The 22690-nt window shown below is 35.8% G+C and overlaps 1 protein-coding gene across 1 annotated transcript; it reads right to left on the bottom strand.

Moving 5' to 3' along the window:
• Positions 1-5339: 5339 nt before the first annotated feature.
• On the bottom strand, positions 5340-20857 carry ppm1db (protein phosphatase, Mg2+/Mn2+ dependent, 1Db). Its single transcript, XM_051892909.1, has 6 exons — positions 20207-20857; positions 14323-14551; positions 14102-14226; positions 12416-12597; positions 11541-11765; positions 5340-6942 (listed from the first exon to the last, which is right to left on the bottom strand). The coding sequence occupies exons 1-6, from the start codon at positions 20682-20684 to the stop codon at positions 6568-6570; spliced, it is 1614 nt and encodes a 537-aa protein (XP_051748869.1). The 5' UTR covers positions 20685-20857; the 3' UTR covers positions 5340-6567.
• Positions 20858-22690: the final 1833 nt, after the last annotated feature.

The raw sequence follows: 22690 nt of genomic DNA, 5'->3' as shown, positions 1-22690 counted from the left end.
AATTTTTTTGTTAGGATGCAAATGTATATGTGCTTGATCCCTGTAATACAAATTACAGTCTTAGTGAAAAATGAAGTATACTAGATAAGTATAAGTCTTTAAATACTTTAACCTACCCCAGCTTGATATGCAAAGACAAAAATAAGGAAGCCATTTGTAGGCTGACACTCTTTAAAAAATTGTGGTAACAAAATTGTCTTTATTTTTTTAACTAGTTGCTTATTAGCATGCATATTACTAGAGTGTTGGTTATTTATTAGTACTTGTTAAGCACATATTAATGCCTTATTCTGTATGACCATATTCTACATTCTTAATCTTACCCAATACCTAAACTTAACAACTACCTTACTAACTATTAATAAGCAGGAGTTTATTGAGGGAAAAGTCGTAGTTAATAGTTTATATGTGTTCCCTATACTAAAGAGTTTCCAAAATTGTAATATTGAGCATCACAACCAGCCCGACACAGCGACACTGGCTCAACCATAGCATGAGTTGACAGATGGAGGGGGGTGTATAGGGTTTCAACCAGGCCCCCTATACAAAATACATTTTTTTTTTTTTTTTTTTTTTTTACAATTCTGTTTAGTGACAATCAAGGTACAGAAATTACATACTTAGGCTTTAAGCTCTGTGAGACATTGAAGTGAACTGTTATCAACTGCTATCAAACTTAAATTTCTGCTCTTTGAATCCAGAGGATCTGCTTTTTGGATCCAGTGTGGACTTAAAACATCAGTTTAGATCCACTGTGAAGTGAAACTTTAGATCCATCCATCCATCTATCTATCTATCTATCTATCTATCTATCTATCTATCTATTTATTTATCCAGTGTGAATTTAAACTTTTACTATGTAGATCCAGTGTGAATTCACTGCAAAAAAACTATATATATATTTACTTCTTTTTTTTTTTTACTTGCAGATAAAATATCTAAAAAATCTTAAAACAACACTAATTTACTTGAGAATCAACACTGCATGAGATAAGACTTGAATTTTGTAGTAAGCATTTATAGATATTTTAAATGGAAAAACTGACAAATACTAATGAACAATATAATTATAAATATAACTTTCATGCTTTAGATCAGGTGTGAACTTACACTCTAATGCTTCAGCAGTGAGAACTTAAACTTTAACTATTTAGACCTGGTGTTAACTTAAACTTCTGCTCTTCAAATCCATTGTGAACTCAGACACATTAATTCTGACTCAGGTTGTTGGGCAGAGCTTCCTGGGTAAAGTGCTAACATTTTCCGAAGGCAAACTAACCCAACCAGATGAATCAGCTTCAGATTCACAGATCAAACATTTCAGAATGGAAACATCTGGTCTAACACTAATGCTTAAAATAATAGCACGTTTAGCGTCATGCTGTCGTCATGACAGGCCATTATCTTCACATTTTATGTTTTTGTTTTTTTTTATGTGTGCAGTTGATGCAAACAGAGGTCTCTCTGCTGGTATTTCCTGCCTAAGGAGGTATAAGGCATAGGGTTTGGCTATCAGCATTTATTGAATGTGTATTGATTCAATGTTGATACACAAGGGCACAACGGCACGATGGAAGCTTCAAGTCAATAATTGTCATTTTATCCAAGTTCAATACTTGACTAATATATTCCACCATATGGACCAGCTGCAACCCCATTTATTTACAAACCATGTGTACACTGAATTGTGCGAGTATGTTTTATGGCTTCATTACTACAATACAGGTCGGATTGTCTTGTAGATGGCTGTTTTTTCATTGCATTTACGGAGCGGAGTAATAAAAGATTTGAGGTTTTGGAAACTGATCGTGAATATTAACGGCAATCAGTCTAGAGCACATCCTGTACAACAACATGCAAGTGTTTAACCCTCGGAAATCCACAGCTCCCAAAAACTTTTCCCCCAGAGAACAGATTCAAAGCTATACAGTAATAGTCATTATTAAGATGAGCATATTCATATTGTGATAATGCTGTAAGAGGATGAGCAAAGCCACTGAGAAAATTCAGAGAATTTTGTTATTCATTATGATATACAGTATGGTTGTCATATATCCACCATTTTTCCAACTGACATTTTTGACTTGATGTTGCCAAAAATATCAAAATGAATTTTACTTTAGAAATGTAAAAATTTTTCATCATCTAATAGGTTTATTTAAGTAAGTGGATGCATTTTGAACATGTTTTTGAATAAAATAATAAATCCTAAAAAGATGTGCGTTATGTCATTGACCCATTAGACACTATTTTGGTGACATTATGACCAGTTGAGCGCTCTTAACTGGCATTTTAAGCCTGTCACTCCTAGTTCTGAACTCTTTAATGATAATAACAGCTCTTTGCGAGCACAATAAGAAGGCTTATAGCAATATAGTGCACTAATACAGAGAGAGTGCAGCAGTGACAGGTGTGACGCCAATCTCTCAGTGCCCAAGGCACTGTAATGTAATGTGGGCTTCAGAAACAAGGACTTTACAATGCTGGATTGTCTTTCTGGGTTAATCCCTTCACTTTGCACCATTGTCCATCAGGTCAGCTGATATAAATCTGATAACCATTAGACACTGAGACTCGCTCCAGTGAGGAAGTGCAGTATGTGAGGAATAGTGAAATATTAAGAGCACTGACACACACAATTCATACACTTTATCTCAATGTAATTCCTCATAATATCATGACAGACTGGTAATGTGAACTCCATTTCTTGTCACAACACCATCAGCATCATCGTCCACATAAACGCCTCTTCCCACAGTGGGAGAGTACGTTATTTCTGCGATTATAATACATCAAACCAACACAACCAACTGATATGCCACAGTCTAAATATTAAACAATTCTGGGATCTTCTTACATAAAGACAATTAGAATTACTATAGACTAATCCTAACCCAAACCCCTAAAAGAAACCTTTAAATATTTTTATTTGTTTGATTGTTTTGTTTTAAAATGATGCCCATGTTTTTAAATAAATAAAGAAATGTTATTTATGAATATATTTTACAATTAATGATGTCCATGTTTTTAAATAAATAAATACAAACAAACAAACTAATCAATAAACAATTAATTACAGTTAATAATTACAATCAATCAATAAATCAATTAATAAAAATTATTATTTTTTTGAATACTTTTTTCCTATTCACCAGGTTGTGTTATCAGGTTTTGGTAAATATCTAAATGAGGACATGTAATTTTTAAAATACTACAATCTTCCATTGTTTTATATATATATATATATATATATATATATATATATAGGGCTAATTACAGGGCTAATTACAGTGTTGGGGAAAGTTACCTTTAAAAGTAATGTTTAATATAAATTCTATTGCTGGTTTGTGTACAATTCTGAGATTGCATTTCACTGTGTTTACTCATTTTAAGGAATACAGAATCTGTTTTTGTGCAAGTGAGATAAGTAAATGCATGCTTACATTTAGGGAACTACAATAACCATCATGTTTACACAGCGCACAACGCCAACGTGTGTATGTATATATATATATATATATATATATATACACACACACACACACACACACATACATACATATATACACACACAGGACAGCGAGGATAAGTGGTTTGGAGTATAGATGGATAGAAGATGATGGTCCCTTTAACACATTCTGTTGATTATAAGTAACTTTGCACCTACATGTCTACTAACTCTCATTAGAGTGTTGTTAGTACAGTATTAGTAGACTGGTAGGGTTAGGGTTAGAATAAGATGACATGTACTTGCAAAGTTACTCATAGTAAGCAGCCTACAGTAGAATGTCTGAGTGACCATCACAATAAAGAGATAGCAGACATCATGCAGTCTACTAATACCTTAATGAGAAATAGTTGACATGTAGCTGCAAAGTATATAGTATATAAATTAACATTTGTTTACTATAACCATAGTTTTACTACAAATACCATGGTTAAACTACAGTTAGTGTAAGATTATGGTAATTCTAAACCTACTCTTTTCCCAAACCTGTATTTTTGGAAAAACATCATTTATTTTGTTATGCTATATAGCCAGGCCTATTTACGTTTTCCATTTGAGAACGTCCAAAAAGGGTGTTTAAATCATATTCACGTAACACCTGGGGGCATTATCAGCTATTTTCTTCCCCAAGAATAGTTAAACATGCACACTCACGCACACTCTTCACTCAAGAGGAGCAGCAGATCAGAAGTGTTTCCTTTTCAGTTTAGCACCATTATGGAGGGTGTGGGTTTAGCTGCTGTCAGGTGTATGTCACCATCACTCATGCTCTGAGATTAGCTTTCCAGAAAACGTCGAGGAAAATTAGGTGGACGGACGGACGCTCACATTATGGGCTACCCGACTTTCGGTCTAGTCTCTTAGTATAGACCGCCACCTAGTGGTTGAAAAACACAGTGACATTGAATCACCGCCACACCAGTTGTTGCAAATTGCAAAAGAATAAAAAATAAATAATAAAACAAAATCCTCAAAAAAGACATTTATAAGTATACTTAAAAATGGTCAATAAACATTATAAGCAAAACTATATGGTCTCATTCTGGGTTTGCGTTCAAACATTTCTCCTACCTGACTATGATATTTCTGTGACATGACTAGATTATTCTTCCAAAAAATAAAAAATAAATAAAAATATATATATATATATACACACACACACATACATATTTATTGCAAATCCAGAAAAAAATATTAAACCCTGAACAAGACGGAATCCAGTACACTAATATTCAAACCCATTTCAGAGATGCAGTTCAATATAACCGACCACGAATTTCAGAAAAGCACAGTGAAAGAGAATAGCCTCCATGATACCCAACTGCCGCTATTACAAACGCGAAATCTTCACTGTTTTCAACAGGGAATGAAAGTATAAAAAGAAAAAATCACACTCTGACAAGTTTTTACATGCAGAATATGATAAAAACAATATTATGTATCTCATATATATGATTTTTGGTAACACATTTGGTAGCGAAAGGTTTCATTTGCTAATTTTATTAGTTAGCATGAACTAACAATGTACAATGCTTCTACAGCATTCATTAATCTTAGTCTATGATAAGTTCAGCATTTACTATATTTTTAAAATCCAAAGCTGTTTGTTAATGCACTACGAACTAACATGAACAAACAATGAACAATTAGATTTTTCTAATGTTAACAAAGAATAATAAATGCTGTAAATATATATACTGCACATTGTTAGCTAATGCATTAATGTTAACAAATGAGACCTTATTGTAAAGTGTTACCGATTCTTTCCCCCCTCAAATGTAATAATTTAGGCCCTTTGCAGATGTGTTTGAAATATGCAACCACAATATAATTGGATTTTTGTCTTTTTAATAAACTCCCTATGTATTTAAATCCATCAAACTGTAACTGTCATTCAGGCAACACCACAAAGTACTCAAACCAAAACTGCCACTATAGCAGATAGTGACAGTTCATTAAACAACACAATAAAAATGTTACTTTTTATCCACTTTGACAGTTTACTGGAAAACCTTCTTCAAAAGACAAAAGTCTCAAACATAGGGCAACAAACCTCTTGCTAAAAATGTGCTGTACACTCTGGCAAACACCTCGGTCTAAACATCAGCTTATAACCACACATCACATTAGCTCTGGAACTGGTGTTGGAAGATGTTATCTGCTTTACATTAACAGACATTATTGATATTAAATAACTTACAATATCGAAATACATACGAAAATGTAGATTCCATCATACAACAGTCAAAAAACAAAACACGCCCCAAGAAAAATCCAGTTTCTAAGGATATAACAGAACATGCAATCCTCACCCTTTACAAAGGTTTTATAAAAAAAAGAATAATAATAATGATAAAAAACAATTGCTCTGTAGTCCGATGATCAGAGATATGTCTCAGATAGTTTCAACTCATGCTCTCTGAAAACAAATGCAGCAACTCAAAATTAGAAAGACAGGGTAATGCTAACAAATACATTGAATACTGGTGTAAATATTTAATGCACAAAGAATAAAGTATATTGGCATGGGCAAATGTGCACATAAGTATTGTGGGGCAAGAAAATTGGTTATTTCGAAAAAATATAACAAGTATAAAAATATTATATATTGTATGTCTACAACTATTTGGTCATTTTCAGAAAATCTGTACAAGTAATTCATGAAATTTAAAAGATGGACTTGAATAATGCTGTTTAATTTAAAGGGTAAAAGATTAAATACATCTTTTAAATGAATATGCCTTTGAGAGACTGATCTGCATTATTTTCTCTTTTTTTCATATAAAATAACTAACTAACTATAAATCCAAACGCTAAAAGGGAGATTTCTTTTTTACCCTCACATTCACATCATTAAAAGTGAAAGGAAAGGAAAGGGAAAAAAAACACAATGATAACACAAGACTAAAAAAAAAAAAAGCCATACATTACAAATGAAAACAGTGGCACAGTCAAAACAATAGCAGTTATTTATTCTTGTGACCATGCAGAACATCAGAGACCAGGGTGTAGGTTGAACGTCCATCTTTGCTGGTTTGTGTGCAGTCTGATGGAGGAGTTCAGCAGACACAGAGGGTTGCTTTGCGGTGCTGTAGTATTGGGACGCTGGGGGTCCGTTTGGGACTCTTGCCGGTGTTGCGTTTGGGTGCGGAGCGTTCCCCAGTCCTCCGGCGGGAGCTGCTCGGGGTGAGGGGGCTGCGTCTGGGCCTCTTCCCCACCGGACTTGACACATCCGGTGAGGACAGGGGCATCTGTGGGGTCCAGTTGTCCTCACTGGGGCACACAGTCAAGGCAGCTTTGTCCGTGAGCTCAATGTAAGGGAGGTTTTCCTCTAATGGGGGTTCTGCGCTGAGACTCACTCCTGACAGACCGTTCCTCCTCTCCAGCGCAGGCAAAGATTCACTGCTGGCTGAGGACAGATCTGGATCCGGGGTCTGTAGAGGGTCGAAGATATGGTTATTTTGTGTTTTACCCATTTCTGACTCTAGAATTAGCATTTTGTTATATACAAATTACACATGTTGGGAAGGCTACTTTTAAATTGCAGCTTGCCAAGCTAGTAGTAAAAATATTATAATATTGTGAACTATTATTACAGTTTTCTATTTTAATGTAATTTAAAATGTAATTTATTTCTGTGATACAAAGCTGAATCCTTCCAGTCTTCAGTGTCACATGATCTTGCAGAAATCATTCTAATATGCTGATTTGGTGCTCAAAAACATTTGTTTATTTTTATAAATGTTGAAAACAGTTCTGCTGCTTAATATTTTTGTGGAACGCGTGATACATTTTTTTTCAGGATTCTTTGATGATTGGAAAGTTGAAAAGAACAGCATTAATTTGCAATATAATGTTTTTGTAACAATGTAAAAGTCTTTACTGTCACTTTTGAACAATTTAATGCATCCTTGTTGGTGCCGATAGCCTTGTGGGCAGCGCGCTGACATATAGCGCCATTGCACTTCGGGCGACCCGAGTTCGAGTCCCATCTCGCAGACCTTTCCTGATCCCTTTTTTTTTTTTTTTTTTTTGGATATTTAACTATGCATGCTCATTTGCCATATTTTTTCATTTAGATTAACTTTGCAATCCTCTAATGCTTAAAGTTAAAGTTAATATTTAAAAACAATAATAATTTAACACTGTTTAATGTAATATTTAGCAAGTCTCAAAATTAATATTAATTTTCCATACTTTCCATCATGTTTTGATGCCTATAATCATGTAGCATTTGACACTATTTATTTTTAGTTTTTGTGTTCAATTTATTGTTAAAATAGTATAGAATTGTAATATCAGTCATACCAATAATTCGGTTTATCAGTATTGGTCAGAATTTTAATATCTGTGAATCCCTAAAATAAATATTAAAAGTAAAAAAAAAAAGTGAAGTTTAAAAAAAAAAAAATCCCAAAGGAAGTACCAGAAATGGAAAAGATACAAACTGCAAACAAATGGCAACAACTCTAAAAGACAAAATACAAATATAGTGAATCTAAAGTCTGGTCTTCATCACTACTTTACAACAGGGGAAACGCATCATGGCTGCTCTTTTGCATTCTCTTGCCCTGTTCTGTATTTTTCATTTCCCCTCTATCAAAATCATAACAGCACCAGAAGAGCAAACAGGAAAAATGATCAAAGCGGCCTCCCTAAACCTCAAATCCACTCCACTTAAAAGGATTAAAAACACAAACATCTGTCCACTCTCCAACTCTCTGAGCCAAAGCAAAACAGCCAAGAGCAGCTGGAAGAGCCGTGCTTCAAACACATTGGGGCCAAACAAACACAGAGACATGGCTTCCATCGGAACTGTTCTGACAATGGAGGCCTCGATCGGGAAAGGGGGAGATGGAGAGAGAGAGAGAGGGAGAGAGTGACAGAGAAAAGCAGGCAGGACTGATGAGCAGTGTGTCAGAGTCTCTTTTGGTGGGCATGGAGCCAAAGTGTGGCTACCATGAGCAGGAACTCTGTAAAAAGTCTTATCTGAAAACTTCTGATTAGTTGTGAGCCTGGACAGTGTACAGAAATCTCTTGAAGTTCAAGCGTATCATGTACTCCTGTTTTCGTCTGCTTGAAGTTGCAGAGAATTGTTGTCAAAAGCACTGGTACTTTGGTACCATGTCGATACTGGAGTTGTTTAAAGGATTAGTTCACTTCAGAATTAAAATTTCCTGATAATTTACTCACCCCCATGTCATCCAAGATGTTTGTCTTTCTTTCTTCAGTCGAAAAGAAATTATGGATTTTGAGGAAAACATTCCAGGATTTTTCTCCATATAGTGGACTTCACCGGGGTACAATGGGTTGAAGGTCCAAATTGCAGTTTCAATGCAGCTTCAAAGGGCTCTACACGATCCCAGCCGAGGAATAAGGGTCTTATCTAGCGAAACGATCGGTCATTTTCTAAAAAAATAAAAATGTACATACTTTTTAACCACAAATGCTCGTCTTGAACAGCTCTGCAGAACTTACTCATTACATAATCACACTGGAAAGGTCACAAATGGCGCAGGCAGAAGAATGACTCCATCTCATTTTCTCCTCCAACTTCAAAATCGTCCAACATCGTTGTTTTACCTTTTTTTTGTAAAGGGCGTTTGACTGCATGTTCACTTTGTAGACACTGGATCTGTACTTTCACTCTACGTCACGCGTGACCTTTCCAATGTGATTACGTAATGCATGGCGCATCGCAGAGCTAGTACAAGATGAGCATTTGTTAAAAAGTATATACATTTTTTTTTTTTTAGAAAAGGGATCATGTTGGGATCATGTAGAGCCCTTTGAAGCTGCATTGAAATTGCAATTTGAACCTTCAACCCGTTGGTAACTGTTAAAGTCCACTATATGGAGAAAAATCCTGGAATGTTTTCCTCAAAAACCTTAATTTCTTTTCGACTGAAGAAAGAAAGACATAAACATCTTGGATGACATGGGCATTAGTAAATTATCAGGAAATTTTAATTCTGAAGTAAACTAATCCTTTAAATGTGACAATACCAGACTCAAGATACAGACAGAACTGACTAGTGCCCACTGCTGCACTTCTGTCAAAAACATTTTTTTTTTACATTTCTTTTTACATTTTTTTGTAGTATTGAACATAAACATTACGGGAAGCATGCTAGCCAGACAGGATTTAAACCTTGTCCGTTGAAGACCCAAGTTTGGTGTGAAGATGAAAAACATTCTAAGCACAATGTTCTCTCACTATTCCTGATTTTTAATGCACACTCACTTCGTTTGGCATGGTCTTGCCACTATCAGTGCAGAAACAAAGTATAACCAACAATGTGTGGGCACAATATAAATAAGAGATTCATTGTGAGTGTAGGCAGCTTCTTTGATTATAACATCAGTTCGAATTTGCAAGAGTGCAGATCTCTGTGAGCTTGCGCTGAAATGTATATAATTTGAATAAAATTTAGATAGAAATGTATATAATTTGAATAAAAGTTTACACACATAGCAAAATGGGTTTCAATTTAAATGTAGAAACTAAATTTTCTCTATAAACTATTGATATAGTGATAACCATAGAAATGGATGGGACAAAATAAAAAAAATCAAACAAAACAGATCTGTGCAAATGTCCTGGCTGAATACGTTTAGTAGCATAAGCCTAAAAACACTCGATGTTCTATTACTTGGGTTTTTGTTCCTCATTTTATTACTGACTTTTACTTGAGTTTATTTTAGAGCAATGATTAATTAATTTAATAAATATTAAAACATTTTTGAAAGCTACATGGTAAAGTTTCAATGTATTATTTACTTATAGTTGATGTTAGCATAAATTGTTAATTTATTTTAAATATTTTTTATATACAAATAGTTAAAATAAAATAGTTATGTAGTCAAAGGGAGTGTATTCCAATAGTTTTTGCTATGGAGTTGAAATCAGTACAAAGCACTATATATAAAATAGAAATTTTACTGGTAATGGTAATGGCGGCTGAAATTTTGGTAACTGCAAAAACAGGAGTAAAACAAACGATTACCTTCTTAAATTAAAGGCAGTTGGACTCGACAGTGATCCTCACAACTCACCAAAGAACCAGTGGTCCATGGACACTGACATGCAACCAGGAATCGGGTTTTCTGACATTTATATGTACCTGATTTCAATGCCGGGAAAATACATAAAGCAAAGCCTGTGAACGCTTTACCTGCTAGACAACACTATAAATACAATATAGATAGATCTAAATCCGGATGATCAACCCCAATTAAACACACCTGAACCTGCTAATCAAGGTCTTAAAAGGCATACTAGAAACTTCTAGGCAGGTGTGTTGAGGCAAGTTGGAGCTAAACTCTGCAGGACTGGCCCTCCGGGAACAGGTTAGGACACTATATATTGTCATACCGCCCAGCCCTAAAAATTGTTAAAGCACTATAGACATAAAATTATGACCTTCTGTAAAGCTACTTGGAAACATTGTGTTATCGTGAAGAGCTAAACAAATTTAACTTGACGCCTTGTCACACTTCAGGCTTGGATATTCTGGTTATTTCAATATATTTTGCAGAAACTTTTAAAGTTATCTGGATAACTGTCAGCTGTTACCATCAGATAGATGATGATACAGAGTTCCGCACTATGAACTGACTATTTAAGAACTAATTTGTGCCTCTCTCTCTCTATCTATCTATCTCTTTTTCACTTCTCTGTAACTTTCAGCAGTCTGTAAAAGATGGCTCTGATTTCCTGTTGAATCTATTTGTACAGTCAATCGCGAAGCTCTTTCCCATTTTAGATGTGTTTTGTGTGTTATTCGCAGCATTCACGCTGAACACTAACACTGCCACTCAGTCCTACTGCCACACAGTGCGTGTAACTGCAGTAACTCCCGCCTACTGTGACGTCATGCACATACCCTCTATTGTAGGGTGTCATATTTGCGCTACTGGTGGCACCAAGCAGAATAGCAAAAAATCATTTTAGGATTTTGTTTCCTGAAAAAAACCTCAGACTGCCATTGCTTGTCAAAGTGTAGTTTTAAGCATGTGTATCTGATTTTACCTTGATGAGTGGTGTGTTGGAGCGGGACCCTGTTGCTGGGTCACAGTGCGGGCCCTCTGCTAGGCTGAGTATGACCTCATCTCTGTGCATAGGTAGGTGGGGTTTGCCAGGCTCAGGAAGGGCGATAACTATGACGCTGGTGTTGTCTGCACGTAGCATCCTCTGACGCCATCGCATCAACGCATGGCACCCCAACCGACGTGCAACCGACATCCCGAAGGGTGCCTGTAGGGTGTAAAACACACACTCTTAAGGCCCATTCACACCAAGAATGATAACTATAAAGATAACTATGACAATAACTACATTAGCGTCCACACCAATGAACGATAATGCTCTGTTTATTCTAAGCACAAGCTGCAGGTTTGTCATCTGCTGCTTTAAAAGTTTGAGCTCTTTAAAGCAGGATGGATTCGGATTCTGACTGTCAATATTTTTATCGTTCATCAGCTGGAAAAAAATCGTTCTGAAAGTGATTCCCACTATATTGTTTCTCTGTGCCATTGTGGTGTCGGACTCTGCTATTCTTTTACATTTAGAATGATTTTTAGAACTATATCTGAGAACTACTCTTAAGGTGATGATACACGGGGCAACTTTTTGAGCAATGTTGCCGGGCAATCTCGCCGAGCGATGATGCTTGGGCAATTTCCCATTGAGAATGGGAAACAAAAATCAATCTAAAGTATCCAGATAGAAATTTGTTGCCCATTCTCAATGGGAAAGTGTCATCGCTCAAGAAGATTGCCTGACAACATTGCTCAAAAAGTTGCCCCTTTAGAACTAGAACTACAACTGGCCTTTAGAAATGAACTCCAATAGCAGTGAGAAGTTTGAATAGCACATTATGTGGTTAGAAACTAATTTTTTCATACCACAGCTTCATCATGGCTCTGGCACACAGTCACTGCCTCCTGTGGTGGCACCATGTTCCAAAGGCCGTCACTGCCAACGATGATGTAACGATGCCGTCTTGGGTCAAGGGTCACCACACTGGTGTCAGGCTCAGGAGACACCACAAACTCTCCACTGTAGAAGTCATAACTCCATAGATCACCTGCACAGACACGTTTACAACATTATTTGGATACAGTAGCATTTGCCAATAAAAAAATATCCTGGAAATTCTAGAAAAGCTTCAGGAAAAAGCTCTAAATTCTGTAACTAAGGGCCATCAGCTAAAAAAAAAAAAAAATGCAGAAAAAGTCTGCTGATCCCATCTCAGCTTTAAGATAAAAGTGATAGTTCACTCAAAAACAAAACTTCTGTCATCATTTTATCACCCTCATGTTGTGCCCAACCTGTATGACTTACTTTCTTCTGTGGGCCACAGAAGAAAGTAAAAGAACATATTTTGAAGAATGTTTTTTCCATACTGTATTATACAGTTCATAAACATTTCCATTCTTCAAAATAACTTTTTTTTGTGTTCCACAGAAGGAAGATCATCATACAGGTTTGGCACAACACCTGGGTGAATAAAAGATTACTGAATTTTCATTTTTTGGTAAACTAACCTCCATTTCTTAAAACACCCTTTCAGAAATCTGCAGCAACAAAGCAACCAGAAATCATTAATTTTCAACGATAGTTGGTGATATGAGGTGAGATGTTGTGGTGGAAATTAAAGAGTTACTTCACCCAAAAATGAAAACTGTCATAATACTCACCCTCATGTAATTCCATAGCCATAAGACTTTTGTTCACATTCAAAACCCAAATGAAGATATTTTAAATGAAACCAGAGGTTTTTGTTCTCCTCCACTGAAAGCCTATTCACCCAAAACTTCAATGCTTTAAAAAGTTCAAAAACATCATAAAAGTAATCCTGCTTGTTCTCTCAGCTCACGCAAACATGTTCAAGCTTTCACAAGAACCAATGAGGTTTGTTTTTGGAAGTCAAGCAAGTAGAGTTCAGCTTCTGTTTAGCACATTGGATGTGCTCAAAGTTTATATATAGTAAAAAAAAAAAAAAAAAAATCAAAGTTGTAAACAAAGCAGATTACTGGAATATGTTTTACAAGAAAATTTCAATCTTTTAACTTCAAAATTTCACAGATAATTCAATGTTACTTGCTGTTTCTCTGTAATTGTTAAAATTTACTAGCAATTTCTGAGTGAAAATTGTTTCTACATTATAATTTTTTTTTTCAGCGTATGAATAAAAACCTAAATTAAATCTGTTCATCAGTGACCGTGTCTCTTCAGAAGACTTGGATCTAAACCACTTGAATCATAAGAAGTGTGAACTGATTTTCAATGGAGGGACAGAAATTTCTCCGGTTTCATTAAAAATATCTTCATTTGTATTTCAAAGTTGAACAACATGAGGGTGATGCCAGAACTGATGACTGAATTTTCATTTTTGGGTGAACTATCCCTGATGATGAATAGTGAATATGCACTGAATTTGATTGTAATGGATTTTACAGGCAACACAGTTTGCATAATCCTTCTAAACAACACCATTTAAAGTAATGCCTTTTGACTTTTAAATGAGAACTGAAGTCAGTACAAACCACATATTACTCAATATTTAATATATTGGAGTGACAGTTTACCCAGAGCTCTGGCAACAGCGAGGAAGGGGATCTGATCGATCGGGGTGCTCCTTCTGACTGGGCCGTTGTGTGTTAGCCTAGGCCTCTTCCACACCACACGGTTCACACCAGACTTCTTCACCACACTACACTCACACACAAAAGAGGAAAAGACTGCATGTTATCCAAGACATTGATTCTTATGATGGCTTGAAAGTACTCAACAAACATCAAGCACTTACCTGCCTCCCAGACCCTCAATTCTCTGCTTCTCTTTCGGGAGCTCGGGCTTGTGGTCTTGTGTGACCTCCACAGCTTTGATGACTTTATCAGCGGGATCTTCCCTCACACCCAGCACGACAGACGAGTCCCCGACGTGAGCCACAAACATGCGGTCCCCTCTGATGACCACCACACTGGCTGTAGTGCCCGAGGTACTGGGGAGGCCAGTTAATGTTTTTGGCCATTCAGCTGAAGAACAGACAGAGGGTTAAACACTACTGCAGCAAGACATTGCAAGCCCTTTTTCACCACAGTTGTGTAAAATCAAGTTTTGCGAGTCATAATAATGACAAGCTTTCACTTAATAAAGACTTAACATCTCATTATAATGATAAGCTTTTATCTTTATTGTTTTCTAAAGATATTATAGATTACACTTTAATGAAAACCGTTTTGCAAAATGTTCATATTTGCTGTGTTCTTGCATTTACACAGCTTTGACCAACAGATGTCGCTATTTTTTATTCAGTACTAAGCTAAGCAGAGTATGTGAGTGGAGCGGAGTGGGAGCGGAGTGGGAGCGGAGCACCGTGATTTTTCCCGGAGCGAGAAGCGGATTTTTTGAATGTCGGAGCGTCGTGGTTTTCTCTCGCTCCAAGAGCGCTCCGCTACCGCTCCATCACGTGCACAACTCATGTTAACCGCCTATAATGCAACTGCATAATAGCATAAATGAATTCATGTGTTAAGAAAGATGGATTTTCTTAAATATTACATTGAACAAAGTGAACAAAAAATAAAAACGGTTAATAAATGTTGTAAATGTATATAAACAATGGTTTTACTGGGGGAGGAGTCATTGCACGTTCAGGTACGGCGTGCGCGTAGGAATAGAGTACCTCAGTGATGACGTGTTTTTGTAGGCAAAACCCGGAAGCGAGTTAGAATTTTAGGACTTCCGGTTCCATCGCCCCGAAGTCAATGGGTTTTTTTGAATGGGTTTTTGCTAAATCGCCTGAAATAAGGTCTGTGGTTAACAAAGGCTCTAAATATTTTCACGTTTTGATCTATGACATAAAACACACCAGTTATAACCCGCTTGAGATTTTTTTTAAACCTTTATTGTGTCTTAAAAATGGTGGTTGCTAACAAATTGCTAAAAGGGACTACTTCCTTTGGCGGGGACTTTAGACGTCATCATGACAAACAGGACATTTTGGACAGCATTTCTCATGAAAAAGTGAATAAGTATTCATACACAGCGCAGATCATAATCAGCGAGCATGTTTTTAAATAAAGTTGTTTTCTAAATAAAGTTTGAGGAAGCTTGGTGGTGGTGACGTTGATCCGCGACCATTGTGTGCTGTAGTCCGTTTATAGCCTACTGTTATATCTGACGACTTTATTTAGGCTTCAAAATGTATAAATGTTGTGTTAATTTGTAAAGATTATCTTGATAGACAAAACATTTACATTACATTTACATTTAGTCATTTAGCAGACGCTTTTCTCCAAAGCGACTTACAAATGAGAATAGTAGAAGCAATCAAATCAACATGAGTACAACAGTATGTAAGTGCTGTGTCAAGTCACAGTTTCATCAGTAAAGTGCTCGTAGCTAAGTTGGGTTTTTTTTTTTTTTAAATATATACGCAAATATATGAAGAAAGAATAGAAAATCGAGAAACAAAAAGATATGTTTTTAGCAGTTTTTTGAAAATGGCCAAAGACTCAGCTGCTCGGATAGAGCGTGGTAGGTCATTCCGCCAACCAGGAACAGACCAGGTGAAGGTCCGTGAGAGTGATAAGATATGACACCTACACAAAACGCGTAAGTGTCATAACCCTTTGTAAAACACAGAGCTTATTTTTTGCGATTTTCCAAAAGTCTATGGGAAAAATGCATTGGCTTTTGATCGAGGGAACCCGTGCGCCGCTAACTTCCGGTTGGCCTACAAAAACACGTCATCCCTGAGGTTCTCAATAGGAATCAACCATCAAATTGGAGAGTAATGAAATATGAAGCAAAAGACTGCAGACTTTAGAGACATCTTGGAATATTTCAGAAGATAACAACAGAGCTGTAGATACAACAGAAGATAACATATTGTCTTCTTTTGTATTGTAATCTGAGTAAGCTACCCTGATCTTTTGAATATTCACTCATGTTATAAACGTCAAATAATATAGATTTTAATATAAATTCTTGCGCTTTGTTCGCCCTAGCTAGCCTCGTGGTGAAAAAAAAAAATAAAGAGAATTTCGTTTTCCATCTAAACTTATAGATTAATGCGTTAAACAGGCGTCTTTGACCGCATGTCATCTGCTTCTTCAGTTTCTCGCGCCGCGTTTTAAAACTCTGTGTCAAGTTCAACTTCTGAAAAACTTTTTTAAAATCACAAGCGCGTTCCTTCATTTAGCTCACTACAGTATACGTACTTACGTCTACATGTCTATGGGACTGTAGTTGCTTTTTTTTTCATTTGGTAATGTGATGTTTTTCGTTTTGGTAATTTATTATTAGGCTGTTATGCTCATCCAGCATTTTTTTAAAGTGAGCAAAACGATAGTTCATTATTGGTTTGAGCTAATATTACTATTCCAATAAGTTTGTTTTTCCTTATAGTAGGCTACTGTGTATTTATTTTACACTGCGTCTTCTGCACAGATGTTTGTGATATAAAAAAATCAAAATTAACAGCAGAGTGGTAATTAGGCACATTTTTTTTTCCCATGGAGCGAGGAATTAGAGAGGACGGAGCGGGGAGGAAGCGAGGAGCGGAAAATAGTGAACCCGGAGCGGAGTGATTATGAAATGCTTAGAGTGCGGAGCGGAAATTTTTGCCGCTCCACTCCACTCCACTCATATATTCTGGTACTAAGTCATTATTATGAGATGTTAAAGGGTTAGTTCAGTTCACCCAAAAATGACATTTCTGTCATTAATTAATTACCCTGATGTCATTCCACACCCGTAAGAACTTCGTTCATCTTCGGAACACAAATTAAGATATTTTTCATAAAATCTAAGAGGTTTTTTATCTCCCATAGAAAAGGACGTTATTACCGTCATTCAAGGTCCAGAAAAGTAGTAAAAACATTATTGAAATAGTCAATATGACTGCAGTGGTTCAACCTTAATGTTATGAAGTGACTTTTTGTGCGCAAAAACAAAAAAAATAATGACTTTAATCAACAATATCTTGCTTTCTATGAGAGATAAAAAAAAAACTTTCGGATTTCATCAAAAATATGGTCTTACGGGTGTGGAATGACATCAGGCTGAGTAATTAATGACAGAAATTTCATTTTTGGGTGAACTAACCCTTTAAGTCATTATTATTGCCTGAGGAAGTTTTGTTAACTCAAACGTTGCGTATTAAAGCTATTAAGTGATTCAGCAAGTTCAAGGGGTGTGCGAATCCGCTACAGATTTGGGTGTGCAAGGTACTATATATATATCTAAATTTTTTTAAGTAATCATTATTATGAGAAAGTTTCTCATTATAATGAGATAGGGCTGCACGATGTATCGAAATTATTGAAAAATCACAATGTACATATTGCGATATGCATATCGCAGTGGCTTGCGATTAACTGAATGATTTTAATACTTCAAAAGATTACGAAAAGTCTATGTTTTAGGTCAAAGCCAAGCGGCAACCTCCCCCAGTTTCTCTTGAAGCCAGTACGAAAGTGACTTAAACTGCGATTCATCGACTTGCCGCTAGGGACAGGCTCCAAAAGAGAGCAAAATCTCATTGAGTCCCATGGTAAAATTCCCAACTTTACAGCAGAAAAAACATGTTTACAGTCTGGATCAAATTGTGGTTTTGGTTTATACAGCTAATTTTGCCCTTCATGACAACTCTGAGGGGGTGAATTTTTTTATAACTCATCTGTTTAAATTATATTAAGCCTTAAAGTTCTGCATAATTAAGGGTGTGGTCACTTGACTGACAGGTTTGCCGCTGCTGTCTGTGAGCCCTCTCAAGACTCCACAAACTCCGACAGCACTGGTTGGATATTATAACTAAAACTGATGCACTATTTTGAAAAATTATACTTTGGACACGGGCTCATTTGTTTGTGAGAGTCTAATGTATATGATCATATACAGTTTTACAACATAAACGCTGCTGAGGTAGCATAATTTCTTAAATAACGATGATGGAGAGCAGATCATTCAGAAGAAATATGACACAAACAATGGACAATATATCAATATATCAACTTTGTAGTTGCCAATATCTTTGATACTCAGTACAACTTTTACTCTCTACTTGACTACATTTTTGAGCAAGTAAATGTACTTTTTACTCCACTACATTTGTGATGAGTAATGCAATTACAAATTACATTTTTCATGGCAGCTAACTTTTTCTGCAGCAGTTTATTTCTGCTATAAAGAAGTGATATCGCCATCTAAGGGCATTGAAGATACTATATCTTGAGCATTTTGCCTTTACTCACCCAAAATTTGTCAACAAGGATACTTCACGTGAATGTGAGTGCATTAGCAGGTAGTTGCTGATCGAAGATGCTTTATTTATTAGATGAGGAAATGACTGCAGCTAGTGATGAGACTCAAACCAGCACATACAGTAGACTTTAACTATTTAATTTTACTTAACATTGTTTTATTTATCCACTATATTGACCGTTTTGAAAGATATTGGTTTACTACATCCATATTTTTTTTTACAGTCTATGGTCAAAGCAGACCGCAGAGAATAGACTGGACACATGACTTTTACATTTGTGTAACATGCTTAATGTTATGGAGCGCAATAAGCGAAGTACTTGCTTTCTTCTCTTAAAAAATAGAATGTGAAACATATGTTGGTTATATCATTTTCATATATTTAAATATCATTTAAATTTATTTTACACACAAAGCATTATCGTATTGCATAACACATTTAATGAGTTATCGCATATTGCATTTTTCTTCAATATCGTGTAGCCTTATGAGATACTAAGATACTAACAAAGTTTCTCATTATTACAAGAAAGCTTCTCACAATGAGATGTCTATTATTTATGAGAAAGATTCTTATTATCAGATACTAAGTGATTATGAGAAAGATTCTCATTATTATGAGATACAAGTCATAACAAGAATCTCTCGTTATTATGAGAAACCCATTTTTACAAGAAACTTCCTCATCATCAGATCAGATATTAAGCCATTATTATGAGAAAGGTTCTCACTATAATAAGATGTTAATAAATAAAAAAAAAAAAAAATTTTTTTTTTTAATATTATAACTAACTTATGAGAGCATTATCATTATTATAAAATACTAAGGACACAGTTATGGGACAGTTCCTCAATGTAATGATAGTAAGTCACTATGATGAGTAATTTTCTCAATATAATGAGATACTAAGTCATAATTATTATGAAGTTTCTAATTATTATGACTTACAGAATCATATTTTTACTCAGCCGTGGCAGAAACGGGCTTCCGTAGTATAATGTATTTGCTTCATCCCTCTAAAAGCGTGTAAAGGTCTGCAACAGTTTTTAGATACACCTGCTGTCTGTCAAACTAATAAGTAAATAGACTACGCTGTTCCGCGCATGCGCACTGCGACCCATCCATTCGATTTTTTTTCGTCTTTTCTGCAGTAAGCATACAGCGTGGCGCCCAATTTCAAAAAGTGTATTATTGCGAGTGCGACTGCTAATTTACACAATCGCAGCCCCTTTATTTATCTTCATCTGTCTTACCATAAGAATAATTTTAACACGCATGTGATTTCAGGAGCTAAAAATTGCCTGGAGGTCTTAAATTACACTGTTGATAATCATAACCTTATAATCGGAGCTACTAACAAAGTAGTTAGACATTTTTAAAAGGATTAATGTCATGGGAAATAGTCTTGAATGTTACTTACGAAGCTTTTTCCACATTGCATGATGACATGCGATGAAGCCTTTGCGTATTGCGGCACAAACTTTCCGGTAATCCTTAGACCAAAAGCCCCGCTGCTTCTTTAGAAAATCCCAGAGGTGATCTCGAGCAAACAGCGCGGCTTCCCGCCCTCCGTGACCGTCAAACACAGCGAAGAATGCGACCGATCTCCTGCTGTCCGCTGCAGCCGGTTGAGTCAGGGGCTCCTCTGTACCGTCGGTCTCATCGGTCGACAGTGTGTTTCTCCACGTTATCATAACTGGTAAAGGCTTGTTTGTACAGTCCGGCGGGTCGCTTTCAGAGACAGGCTCTTGGTCCGGCTTTGGATCAGTGTGTCCGGCCGCTTGCAGCTCATCGTCGCTGGGTTCCAGCTCCACTATCACCTCAGTTAAATCCTCCATGTATTTCCTTCCTCCTTGTTCGGAGAAGACGCTTACTCGCAGCGATAGGTCTGGATTCATGGCTAATCGGACAGTCCTTGCTGATAGATCAACCTAAAGACTGCACAAACGTGATTAAAAGATTATGGTTAACCTAAAAAAACATTTATTAATCTGAGCTCGTCTTTTGTTTATTTTCTAAGCTGCCAGTCCCTTACTTCCTTCGCAGACACATAGTAATGCAGACAGAAGTGTCGTTAGCGCCATCTGTTGGACTGGAGGATTGTGTACGATTCAGGGGAGGAATATGGCAAGCCGTTTTAACATTTATTCCTTAAAACGTACTGTTATCTATTTTTATGTTACTAGTACTTATTTATTAGATACTAATAGCTAAAAAAATAAGTACTAGTATGCATTTAATAGGTACTAGTATCTAATGAATAAATACTAGTATGCAATAAACAAATATTAGTATCTATTTAATATGTACAAAAGTCGGATATGGACTAGTATTAAACGATACAATTTAGTATTTAAGTACTAGTATCTAATAATAGGTACTAGTATCTAAAAAATAAGAACTAGGACTGTACGAAAGCCCAACAACTCCCCCTGGAGGTGTATTTATGTATATAATTTTATTAAATGCTTGAACAAGACAAGTCAGGGGGCATTCTAGGTGGAGATATTGTCATTGTCTTCTTGCACAATATGGACTACATGTTTGTTGTTCTGGTAAGTGATTAAGAAGTTATCTTAATCAATCACTCTAAGTTTGCACTCTGTGCTGTTCAAACTTAAATATTCTGTAAATTTTGTTACTGTCAATCGTGAAGTGTACTATTTCAAATAATAATTTGAATAATAATTATATTTTCATGTAAATAGCATGCTGACCAAGTCTGTGTCAAGTCAAATGTTGAAGCTTGTTTGATGCTATTATTTAGATATGTAAGCAAAATTTGCACCCCTATTTATGTTATATATTTAAATGTTAAATACTTGAATGCAACTATTTATCTGCAACTTGAATACACTTTACCAAAGTAATGTGAAGCTATAGGTTTACAGATACTACCTCATATTTAACATTTAATAACCTGATTTACTGTTACTTCCATTTTGTATAATGTCCATTCTTTTTATGCTATCCGTAATATTGTTTATATTAGCAAATTTTATATTGTATTTTGTTTTCTCTGTTTATTGTAGAACACACCCCTATAGGCAAATGCCTTTAATACCGCATACATGCAGAAATAATCCAAAATAGTGTCCAGCTGGGACACTCTCTAGCTCCAGTTTCTCTAACCAGAAACTCCCACCATTTCCGCTAATGCTTAACCGAACCCTCTGAGCATCCCTTACACTCGTATAAGTACCTAATGAATAACTACTAGTATAATAAATACATATAGTCACAACTGTAATACATACTAGTCTGAACTGAATGGTCGATATCTGAATGACAGATCCCCATAATCAATGGGAAAAATTTTAAATGTGTTACTGTAACAATACAATAGTCACAATTTAAAAAAGAACTAGTATCTAATACACAGTTACTAGTATCTAATAAATGTGTACTAGAATCTATCAAATATTTACTTTTATCTAATGAATAGGTACTAGTACTAGTATATATTTAATAGGTGGTATCTAATAACTACTAATATCTAATGAATAAGTACTTGTATCTTTAAAAAGGTACTAGTACCTAGTCTCAGCCTCAGACGTCACGGCCACGGACCATTGGCTCAATGTCTGATGCATATGGCACACAAAATTGTAAACACTTCAGGAGTTTCGAAGTCGTCATCTGATTGGTTAAATTCTACTGGATTTCCGGGAGACTAGTCGCTTTCTTAAATGGTCCACCTGGAAACAAAGATGCCGTGACGCCAAACCCCTTTATGGAAGAAGCAAGCCGTTGTGTTTACAACTGTGACAATAGCCATGTTTCCACTGTCGGGCCTAAGGTGTAGCGAATTAACTCAAAGGGGAAATATTAATAATTATTCATAACTCATTATGATTATTAATTATGACTAATTATGAATATTTGAATCAGTTAATCAGATTAA

The sequence above is a fragment of the Ctenopharyngodon idella genome, chromosome 5, assembly GCF_019924925.1.
Source record: "Ctenopharyngodon idella isolate HZGC_01 chromosome 5, HZGC01, whole genome shotgun sequence".
In the NCBI taxonomy this organism is placed as follows: Eukaryota; Metazoa; Chordata; class Actinopteri; order Cypriniformes; family Xenocyprididae; genus Ctenopharyngodon; species Ctenopharyngodon idella.
This window is presented reverse-complemented; position numbering and strand designations above follow the sequence as displayed.

Excerpts from the sequence above, each read along its gene's own strand:
- ppm1db (XM_051892909.1), bottom strand. The coding sequence starts at position 20,684 with ATGAATCCAGACCTATCGCTGCGAGTAAGCGTCTTCTCCGAACAAGGA. Across the intron at positions 14,552-20,206 it reads TGCAATGTGGAAAAAGCTTC|CTGAATGGCCAAAAACATTA; the intron begins GTAAGTAACATT and ends TCTGTTCTTCAG. Across the intron at positions 11,766-12,415 it reads AGAGCCATGATGAAGCTGTG|GCACCCTTCGGGATGTCGGT; the intron begins GTATGAAAAAAT and ends TACACCCTACAG.